This window comes from Spinacia oleracea, chromosome 6, assembly GCF_020520425.1.
Source record: "Spinacia oleracea cultivar Varoflay chromosome 6, BTI_SOV_V1, whole genome shotgun sequence".
Lineage (NCBI taxonomy): Eukaryota > Viridiplantae > Streptophyta > Magnoliopsida > Caryophyllales > Amaranthaceae > Spinacia > Spinacia oleracea.
In genome coordinates this window covers 9,698,712-9,710,168 of record NC_079492.1, presented here as the reverse complement: position 1 = coordinate 9,710,168, position 11,457 = coordinate 9,698,712, and the positions used below count along the sequence as shown (strand labels likewise).

Sequence of the window (11,457 nt, the reverse complement as noted above, 5' to 3'; positions counted from 1 at the left end):
CCTAAGCCAGACAACCCCCTTGCAATCTAAACCAATGCATATGGATCCCATTGTCCTTGATAAGTTTGTTGTTAAATGTGATGCCACTTTTTGTGCCTCTACTCTTCTTGCTTTCTATGCCGTTGTTTGTAGGGATACAAATCATAACTTCATTGCTGGAACTATCAACTCAGTAGCCCCAATTGTTGCTGAAACACAAGCATTCTACTTGCTATATCTTGGGTGACTGAAATAAAGTGGCAAGAAGTCACTATAATTTCAGATTTTAAAGTGGTCGTGTACAGCATTAATAAGCCAGAAACAACAACAATTTGGTTGACGAACTTATATGGGAAATGCAGGGAGTTGCAAAGAATCCAAGGAAGCCTTTGTTTGAAATTTAGAAGAAGGGAACAACTCATGGAGGCGGATCATGTGGCAAAGAAGGTCAAGGCCGCCTAGCAGAGTCTGTTGCATCCCGGAGTTGATATTACCCCAGTACCCCCTAACATTTCTAGTGATATCTCTAGCATGAATGACATTTTTTTTTTGGAAACTTTGTCCTTAAGTAGTAATTGTGCTATAAATGGTTGTATTTTTGTGCCACAAGGAGTGGTAGCTGATGCTAGCAACACAAATTATTCTGATGTATATCCTGATGATTAATAGCTAATCTTGTAACTCATTTTGACCCCAAAAAAAAGTGTATCCGGGTGCACCGAAGAACTTACAGGCATCGACCATAGAAGCAAATGATCATCTAATTACTAATTAGCTGAAGTATCTGAGCTAAATGACAGCCGCATTGACTTGCTTGAAGATTCATCGGTCACTAAGTTATGTATTTCAGCACTTGGTTCAAAATTTCTGCAAGTAAACAAACCAGGTTGTTGAGGTGTAGGAAGTTCATTATCACTATTAAGACTAATAACTATCGAAGCCATTGTAGGTCTCTTTTCTGCATCTCCTTGAATGCATAGTAAACCGAGGTGTATGCATCTCGTAACGTCGTTGCTCGTGTAAGAATCTCTTAATGATGGATCCATAACTTCTAATGAGTTTCCCTCCGTCCAATGCTTCCAAGCCTAAACAAAATCACCAACAAAAGTTTTGAAAACTTGGTTAATTAACTATATCATTACCAGAATGAACAGAGGATACTAAGGGTATACTCGTAATTGTACACACTACAAGAAATTGTATCATTAATGACGGGAAATCCCGTCGCTAAAGGCCAACAGTGGTGGAATTTCCTTTCGTGAACCCGTCATAAAAGGGGACTGTTATTGATGGGAAATCCCGTCGTTAGCCTGTCGTAAAAGACATTTGCGACGGTTATTCCCGTCGTTATTTGGTTTTTAGCCCCGTCCCAAAAGGCTTATTTGACCTGTAGTTACTGGATTATCATTAATGATACAAATTCTTGTGTATTACGTCGAGGCTAGACACCCGTATTAAATGGAGAAAGAAAAGTAACTTATTATACTTACGTATGTAAGAAGTTGTTCTCCTGTCCTTGATTGTCGAAAACTGGTGCCCTTTCTACCACTTACAATCTCCAACATCAGAACTCCAAAACTATACACGTCTGATTTTAGCGAATATTCACCATTTAGCAAGTATTCCGGAGCCATGTAACCACTGCAAAATCGATCAAGTTCCATTAACCCGAGCACATTAGAGAAAGGCGAATAACACATTTTCCCTTCACTTAAAAAAGTCGAAGGCCGTGTTAGACTTTCGACTTGTTCCAGCAAACCGGAAAGTTTAGGGGGCAATTTATAATGAAGAAATTTATTGACAATATAGCTAGATCATATTACCTCTGTTTTAAAATGTTATTTCCAGTTACTATTTGCACATATTAAGACAAAATAGGAATATTTTGTAAAAATATGGGTGAATATAATAAATATTGATAAAGTAAGAGAAATGTATATAAAGTTAAAAGGTAGGTGGGTGTGAAGAGAAAATTAATAAAGTAAGAGAATTTGAGTATAAAGTTGTAAATATTGTTGAGTAAGAAAGGTAATATAGTAAATTTGCATACTCATGAGTATAATAAAGCACAGTGTAAAATACATTACGGAGTATAAAATAATTAGAGCGAAAAGTGTAAAGATCATTTTCAAACGCAGGTAGTAGAAAACATACAAAGTTCCTGCAATCCTGCTTGTGTTGGCTTGGCTTTCATCAACATTGAAGTGTCTTGCTGTGCCAAAGTCACATATTTTTGGATTCATGTCCGCGTCTAGGAGTATATTGCTAGCCTTAAGATCTCGATGTACAATCCTCAACCGTGAGTCTTCATGTAGATAAAGCATTCCTCGAGCAATGCCACTTATAATCTTGTAGCGTGTTGGCCAATTCAATTCTTCTCGTCTTTCTGGATCTGCAAAATACAAAATAATCATTTTATAGATACGAGGAATTTCGTCTCTAAATAGTTCAAATCCGTCTCAAATAATGATTAGAGACGGATTTGAGATGGAAATAGAGCGTCTTTATAGAGGGCGACAGGGCATCTCAAAAAATTATGAGACGATATTTTGGTAAATACGTTACAAATTTGAGACGGAATTTTGAAACATCATATACAATTTCATCTCAATTTTATTTTAGAGACGAAATTTTAGTAATCCGTCTCAAGTTTGAGATGCTTATAGTATCAATGCATAATTTTGTTGTGAAAATATAATCATATAGTTAGTTTTAGAGAAGTAATTATGATTCAGACATTCAATCCAAGTTGGAGATCTCATACCAAATAAGATGAAATCGAGGCTTTTGTTGGGAACAAATTCGTAGACCAACAACTTCTCGTATTCAGCCAAACAAAATCCCAACAGTCTGACAAGGTTTCTGTGTTGGAGCTTAGCTACAAATACCACCTCGTTCATAAATTGCTCGACGCCTTGATTAGAACACACGGATAGTCTCTTTACGGCTATTTCTTGTCCTTTAGGAAGTATACCCTGATGCAAAACGTCAAAACTGTTAAATTATCGTTACAATGCCTATTAAGGTTTTTGTGTTGGAGCCTTGGCTACATGCTAATTATGCGGCCGGTTTACCCATTTCATTAGGCCAGGACATACAAAGAACAAAGTACTCCATAACCTTTCATGTTCGGCAAAATTAATTATGCCTTGTGTGCAGTAAACCGTATTTTATAACAAAGGATATTTAATACTTTCTCTGTTTGAAACTACTTGAAATGTTTGTCACTTTCACGCATGTCAATGCACAACTTTGATCATTAATATCTTCAATTTTTTTTTCAAGCAAAATTTATAAAAAGTTGATACTATAAAAATAAGTATTGAGACGAATATAACAAAATCTCACATGACTATGTTTTATCTGACATATAAATCACCAACAATAGTAAAAGTGAAATATGTGAATAGTGCAAAAATATCAAACGAAGTATTTATGAACAGAGGAAGTATGAAATTTCTGCATTACCTTATAAACTCCTCCAAAACCCCCTTCTCCTAGTTTGTTTTCGTCGGAAAACATATTCGTTGCTATTTGAAGTACTTTCAAGTCATATTGTAGAGACTCGACATTCAAGAAATCTTCACCATTTACTGCATTGCATAAACTTTTGCTAATCATATGATCGATCAAATTGCAATGTTAAAGTTAAACTGCACAAAATTGAATTTGAAGTATGCAATTACGTACTGTATTCAAAACTTGGAAGTTGATTCATTTGGTTTTGATTTTGAAGTAGTACTTCAGCATCTCCCGATCTCTTCCTTCCTCTTCTCCACATCAAATAGATACATACAAAGACTTGAACTACTAGAATAGCTACTAATGCAACAAGCGCGATTGTTACAGAACTTGCTGTTTTTCTCCTTCGTCCTATATATGTACACAAATAAATTGAAAGTTACGTAATAGTATACAAATGCATATTTAAGGGTGTGATTCTTCAACTTATACGATCTGAATTTATCTGAAATTTATCTGAACTGAACTTATACATGACCTTATAGTATCTTTTAAGACATGGCATCATTGAAACTTATCTGAAACTGATAGAGTATAAAACTAATCTTGGGGCTTCAACCATCAGCTTAAGCTTTTGGTTTAGTTTGTCCTTTGACATGGTACCAGAGCTAGCGTGATACAAAGGTCACGGGTTCAATCTCATCCACCCCTCATTTTAAAGTGGAATATTTCGCGATGGGTATGAGAGAGGCTTATGCTGCATCCACATTTCAAGCCCCAAAGAGCTTACATGTGAGGGAGTGTGATAGAGTATAAAAACTAATCTTGGTGCTTCAACCATCAACTTAAGTTTTTGGTTGAGTTGGTGCTTATACAGAAGTTTATTTAAACAAAGTCTTACTACCTCCATTCCTTAATGTTCTTTACGCTTACTATTTGCACGGACTCCAATACATGCAATATTTAACTATTAACATATCAAATTCCGTAAGCGAAAAAATTATAAAAAGTTAATATTATGAAAATACATGCCGAAAACAATCTATCAAGATCTTACATGATAACGTTTTGATGTATATACTAATGAGAATTTACGGTCAAAATTTTCATACTTTGGACACATATTACAAGCGTAAAGAACTTTCAGGAACTGAGGCAGTATAAGTTAAACAAACACACTATAAATGTAACAAATGATCTTGAAAGTTTTTTCAAATTACCTGCCGAGGGCAATGGTAGCCGTGGCGTGTGTGTCGTAAGTGATGAAGGGATAGTAGGAGACGGCACCAATGGAAGTGCCGGTGATGATGGCGATGGACCAAGTTCGAAGAAAGGGTAGAGCTCATATATAGCATTACAACTAGGAGTCAAAACTCTAGCACCTTTGCTACTACTACAACACTCAGGTAAGTAGTTGTTGGCCGCCGTTAAACACCTTTGACACTCCGTTTTCGAAAGGTCCGGTGTGCATTGAGCCTCGGCATACACGGTCAAGAAGCTCGTGAACACGGCCTCTCTGGTTCCGTACCTCTTTGTAGAAGCCGCAACATCAGTAGCCAACATTTGCATTACTTCGCCTACTATTTGGTTGAAGCCGGTAGCATTTGTGGTCATGTTGTCATGGTTGTTAGTCATGTACAAGGGTGGAGACGGGTCCATGATTCCGAAGATTGACTCGTTAGAGTAACGGACCATGCAATCTACATACCTGTTCAAGAAATTTTCAGCAAGTTCACACTTTTTTTTTTATCAGTAAGAAGCAAGTTCACACTTATTGCAAGGTTAGTGTTAGAAAGTAAGTGTGAGTGATTGTATACCACATTGGAAGATGAAACAATGAGTTTCTAATTTATAACTTAAGTGGGATACTCCTCCTATTGTCAATGGGTTTTAGGATGGAACCTTACTTGAGTTATGTTTGTGGGCTTCTGTTTCCTCCTTGAATCCCCTATTTGTAATTACAAACTAGTATCAGAATTGGGTGGTGATTTGTTAGAAAGTAAGTGTGGGTAATTATGTACCACATCAGAAGATGAAGCAAAGCAAAGATATTCTAGTTTATAACCTAAGTGGGCTACTCCTCCTATTGCCAATTGGTTTTAGGATGGAACCTCACTTAGGTTATGTTCGTGGGATTTGGTTTCCTATATTCTTAACATCATTTGAATAAATTAAAAGTAGGACTCACTCTCTTCGTCTATTCTGGGGTGTGGTATGGAATGGTCTGAAATTTTCTAGTTGAGTCCAATCTGATTGTTTTATGTTAGTATTTTTTATTTTCCTAGTCTAGTGTAATCTGAACTTTTCTTAAGTGGTCTGATTTTAAAATAAATAAGTAATAAACAATAAGAATAAGGTGAAAAGAACAAAGCTACGTTTACATGTATATAACAAGTTTAGAAAAAATTTCAATGATGTTTAAGAAATGAGGAATGTCAATAATCTTAATTAGCATGTTTTGTCCAAGGTAGCTTGTGTTATGGAAAAGCTACTTTACCCTAATGGGATTCCTTCGCCATGGAAGGACAACCACATAATGATCTTGCTAACATTATACTTGACTGCAGGGAACTGAAGCAACAATTCTCCGTGATGTTCCTTTGGTTCGACGGTAGGAAAAGGAACAAGCTGACTGACAAATTGGCAAAGTATACAAGGGAGGAAAACTCAGATTTTAATACTTGTTTTCGATCACAGAATCCACTTGATTGCTTGTATAAAGATGAATTTCTTAGTTGTATGGAAAATTCTGGGTCTGTAAAGTAATGCTTTACTGCTTTCTGGCCCAAGGGGTTAACATTTGTAGCTTTCTTTTAATTTAATCTATCTATTCCTGCCCTTTGATACCAAAAAAAAAAAAAAAAAAAGCTACTTTACTAGCTAGAATGCGAGATATAAATTAAATTAAAGGGGAGCTTACTCTTTTTTTGGAGGAAGGGAGTACGACATTGGCGGATCCAATGTATGCTACTTGACCCCACTTGGCCAAACTTTTTGCATAATTCTAGTTAATTTTCGACTAATTCTTATGAAAGAGTACTTAATTTAGTTAATATTCAGTAATTTATCTTATCTAAACTTATTTTTCTTGATATAAGGGAAAATAAGGTGAACAGAACATAGCCTCGATCAGTATAATTTTTCCTGATTGGCATTTGGCAATGTAAGAATTGAACAAGATCAAAATATTACAACAAAGCAATGGATCGATAACATACCAAACCGTAGCCACAACAGGGCGAGTTGCACATTCCTGTTGTAAACTCTCAATGGCTTTCGGCACACACGTTTTGCAATCGTTGTTCGAGTCATCTCCACGGCAAAGATATAAGCCATATACGGTGTACGAACTTCCATGGTCGTACCCAACCACCGTCGTGTTAAAGAATCTCGTCTTCCCTAGTCCTTGTGTCGCATTCGTGGCCAGAGAAGAGAATAGAACATTGACACTAGCCTCGTACGAGCTGTTGGCGGCGTAACTAGTGTTCGAACAAGCTGTTTTAAGTAGCGTGTCGCCGGCGAAGGTTATGTCGACGGTGTAGGTTGTACAAAGGATAATAAGGAAAAGAGAAAGAAATGGGTTTGAAATTGTGGTAATGTTGGTGAATTCTTGCATACTTTGAAATTAGAGTGAGTTTTGGAGTGGAGAAATAAGGTAGAGAGAACTATGAAAGAATAATTTTGTAGAGGAATTATTTCAAATTTGCTATTTTTGCTTTTTTAGGGATCACAAGTTTTATTATCTTGAATAATTTCAAAGAAGAAATTAGAAAAAGAAGACGTCAAAAGAAATTGATGCGTCATTTGTGTGCGAGTTGACTTTAGTGGGTCATAATTTTTAGTCAACAAAATCCAGCTAGGAAATTATTTGGAAAGAAAGTATGGTACTCGTTTAAGAGGTCAAGGGGGTCCATGCACGGAGAATATGTGGTAAAGATACAAACAGTGTGAATGATTGAAAGTTTTCCAAAAGATTGAACTTTTTTAGATAAATATTCCCTCCGTCCCTTAATACTCGACCTGTTTTGACCGGACACGTTTGCTAATGTACAACTTTGACCACCAATTTCTTTAACTATATATTATAAAAACTTATAAAACCTTTAATATTTTGAAAATATATATTAAGATGAAGCAAACAATATATTATATACTAACATTTGTTTTCATATACTATAAATAAAATAAGGTCAAAGTGAATTATGTGAATAGTGAAAAAAGTCAAAACAGGTCGAGTATTAAGTGACGGAGGGAGTATCACATATGGCTGCCTGGCTGGTTTAGTGTAAGGCCTCGCCTGGATTCCTTGAAATAATTAAGAGGGTAAAATTTATGGGATAATTTTTACTGGAGGATTTGTTAAGGAGGTAATTTATCATTTCTTTAAGTTTGGCATTATTAATGGGATATTATTAGGGTGAATTTCTATCCTCTTTTTTCACAAAGCCAATTTCATCCCACCAACTCAGAAAACCAGGCCACCGCACAAACACAGCCGTCGCCTCTATAATCCGACCACCGCCTTGTCAACCGCCAAACACGACTCTATGCACCACAATTGTTTTTTTCAAAAAAAACTTCCAGATTCAAAAAATTGGAGAGAGAAAGACAGACAAAATTTCATAAAAAACTAGCAATTCACAATTGATTAAAAGGCCAAAGTCGACCATTAAAACTCTAGATCTAGAGGTTTGATGGTCTAATTCGACCACAAAATAAACATCTTGCTCTTGAACAGACGATGAGAAAAGAAAGGTGGTTGTGAGATTTAAGTGTCGAAGGTGGTAGATCGAACGACGGTAGAGAGATTAGTTGACGGCGGTAAGAACGAAGGTGGAGAGATTAGTTGACGGCGGTAATAGAAAGGCGGTGGTGGAGGGATGATTGGAGGGGATGATTATGAGAGAGAAAGTCAAGGCTCAAGTGGTGGAGGGTGAAAGATTAATGTGTAATGGTAACCCTAGGGGGGCATGGGTAATGTATTACCCTCAAATGAAGGGTAAAAATTTCAGGCCCAAAAATCTAACCTCATACCAGGCTGGTAGTTTAGGCCCAAAATAATTACTCCCTTAAAATTTCCAGGCTATTTCCCTCGTTTCAGGTGAGTCCTAAGTCTTTTCGGCCGTAAACCAAAATAAATATTGATCTTATCTAAGTCTTGTTTTGAAAATTAAGTTCTACCATCATACTAGTTATTGACCCGAGCACTAGTGGAAAAAGGGTCATTTGCATCGCACATTTAAGTGCATTTGCGTCGCACATTGTGCGTGGCAAAAGCTCTCGACGCAAATGACCCTTATTTGCGTCGCACATTAAGAAAATGTGCGAGGCAAATGACTTTTCAGGCTCCATGTTGAAAAGTCATTTGCCACGCACATTAGCTTAATGTGCGACGCAAATGACTTTTCAGGCGCCAAAAAAAAGTCATTTGCCACGCACAATAGCTTAATGTGCGACGCAAATGACAATTTGAGCGCCAAAAAAGTAAGTCATTTGCCTCGCACAATAGCTTAATGTGCGACGCAAATAACTTTGAATTTTGTAAAAAAAATAGGTTCCATTTTACTATATATATATATATATAGTAAAATGAAACCTATTAAATAGAACCACATCAAATCAATAAGACTAAATACATAAAGGCAGTACCTTCATAAATCTTACAATACAAAAGCTTGAAATATCTTCAACAATGTATTATATTCCATCTAACAGTTTCTCTTGACACCCAACAAAAAAAAATAAAAAAAAATAGTTGCTGCCCAGAATCTTCTAGTGTTTCCCTTGCTTCTAATATTAGTTGGGGGGTCTGCTTACGTATAATAGAAATTGTTCGTTAGAGATTGTATCTCATCAGCTGAGAATTTGTTATCGTCCCAGAGAACATGGTAATGAGCTGGTCTGCTGGTTTCCTGAAGAAAACGGTTGTGCTATTTGTTATTTCTAAAGAAAACATGTAAGCTATCTATAACTCTATTAAAACTCGCTGAAAAACTCACCTGAATACCAGCATGACTGCATAGAAAGAAATCAAAATCGGTTGGGTGACATATTTTAGTATCTACCACTGTGCCTGCAATGTCATGAATTCAATGTTATCAAACATCATCAGAAAAAGTGCAAAGGAGAAAGAAAAGATGAGAGTTAAAAACGCTTAAAACCCCTTTTCTATGAAATTATAAAGAATAACTCATCAAAAGAATAGAAATTACCGGGTAAGATATTCCCACTCTTGTCGTTGTGATTGTTTGGAAATAATCTAGTATGATTACGCTTTTGGACCACAACAAATGTAACTGGGGGTTGATAGCCCGGTTCCAGTGACGCACATGCCTACGAAAAGATAGAAGTTAAGCACCGGAAAAGCATAAACTTTCTAACGGCAACAAGTTTATGGCTAACGGAAAAGCATAAACTTTCTAACGGCAACAATTATTTCTGTTGTCATTTCTAGTGTTGATAAAAAGATACAGGTAAGGTAATTTACCTGTAAAATATTATCCTCAGAGGCTTTTGTCCCGTGGCCCTTTTAAAGGAGAGCAAAAGTTCTCTGCAGCAGCCAAACCAATAAAAGTTTAGTAACGTGAGCATGAAACACTAAAAAACGGATTGACATAAACGCAAGTCAAAATCTAATGATCATCAAGTTACATGGGTGCTGAAGTATAAAGCAGCAAGACATTGTTGCATTTTATATGCACTATGTCAACACGAGTCAGCTGCAAGTATCAGACATGGTTTATAGCCCAAAATTGATGTTAAAATCTTGTTTTTGATCTTAATACTTGTACCCAAAAGTTTAAGTGAAAATCAAACAGCAGGTACTCAAACAGTATTAAAAGCCACACAAAATGAACAAGACCTAACAACCAATAGACAAAAACCTGAGGCAGAGAGAGGAGTAAGGGTGGTGAGTATATAAGTAACCTGAAATAACTACTACTTCGTGTCAACTAATAAGAAACAGAGGATATATAAATCTAACAAAAATTCACGTAAGATGAAAACTGCTACACGGCAAAGAACTTTTTATTGCCCGAGAACAGCAAGCAATTTTTTCAATTAAGTAAAGAGAAACACTGCAATTCAGCAAGACAAAGTGCTTGAATGGAAATTTCCATATAAAGCAAGCAAATCATTCCAACTAAGCAACTACAATCATCAGGATATACATGCCATGGCAGACGATTACTAAAGAAATAACATAAATTGGATGGCTGGTATCTCATATCTCATAAGGTTGGACCTCAGCTCAAAATAACCCCTAGAAAAATCAATTTTTCCACAGAAACAGGAACACCAATCAAACTTCCACCATGTTTACATAAATCAAGCTATTTAGTCTTAAGAACGAAAATGGAGACACAATCGTCAACCATTCATCATTAATCCAGTTCAATTTCCACTCAAAGTCAAGTTCAATCACAATAAAACAGAATCAAGAACATTAATCAAAAAGCTGAAGAGAAAATGAGCAAACTCAATAGAATTCAATCGAAAATCCAAAATTACATAAACTGAAGTTCAAAACCCTAACTAAATGAAGAATGAAGGAGACAGATGGAAGCATTACAAAATTCTCACCTCCGACTAACCGTCCCGCCTCCTTCCTCCACCTCGCCGCCGTCAATCTAGTTTCACCAGAAACCTCCGCCGTCAAGCTTCCCTTTCCAAGGATTTCGAAAACGATGCTTCGATTGCGACAGTAGCAAGGGTGCGACGCCGGCGGTTTCAATGACGCTTCCACCTCCGACATCCTCCTCCACCTCTTCTACGACCCCGATTCTCCCTCTTCCGTTGTCGAAACCTATGATTTATCATAAAGAGTTGAAGAATCAAAAACTTAAACAAAATTGAAAGTTCTAAAACCTAAAAGAATTGAAGAAAGGAGGAAAGAGATGGAAGACTTACCTCATTTACAAACCGAATTCTTGTGCAAGAACCTTGCCGGAGGAAAATTTGAGTGGCGAGGTTGAGGAGAGAGAGGCAGAAGCTGGATCGGGTTTGAGGAGAGAG

General features: G+C 36.6%; 1 protein-coding gene and 1 long non-coding RNA gene across 2 annotated transcripts; both read right to left on the bottom strand.

Moving 5' to 3' along the window:
* Positions 1–554: 554 nt before the first annotated feature.
* On the bottom strand, positions 555–7,186 carry LOC110779240 (cysteine-rich receptor-like protein kinase 25). The gene is made up of 8 exons (XM_021983773.2): positions 6,660–7,186; positions 4,662–5,149; positions 3,670–3,852; positions 3,448–3,572; positions 2,744–2,954; positions 2,134–2,371; positions 1,470–1,620; positions 555–1,064 (listed from the first exon to the last, which is right to left on the bottom strand). The coding sequence occupies exons 1-8, from the start codon at positions 7,055–7,057 to the stop codon at positions 747–749; spliced, it is 2,112 nt and encodes a 703-aa protein (XP_021839465.2). The 5' UTR covers positions 7,058–7,186; the 3' UTR covers positions 555–746.
* A 1,986-nt stretch (positions 7,187–9,172) lies between these two features.
* Positions 9,173–9,832, bottom strand: LOC110779241 (uncharacterized). The gene is made up of 3 exons (XR_002531064.2): positions 9,654–9,832; positions 9,441–9,514; positions 9,173–9,353 (listed from the first exon to the last, which is right to left on the bottom strand). It is a non-coding gene; the product is annotated as an uncharacterized lncRNA (long non-coding RNA).
* Positions 9,833–11,457: the final 1,625 nt, after the last annotated feature.

Bases quoted from the DNA above. Each gene is read 5' to 3' on its own strand.
- LOC110779240 (XM_021983773.2), bottom strand. From the start codon at position 7,057: ATGCAAGAATTCACCAACATTACCACAATTTCAAACCCATTTCTTTCT. The intron at 3,573-3,669 runs GTACGTAATTGC...TATGCAATGCAG, and splicing joins ACTTCCAAGTTTTGAATACA to TAAATGGTGAAGATTTCTTG. The intron at 2,372-2,743 runs GTATGAGATCTC...TGTATTTTGCAG, and splicing joins CCTCGATTTCATCTTATTTG to ATCCAGAAAGACGAGAAGAA.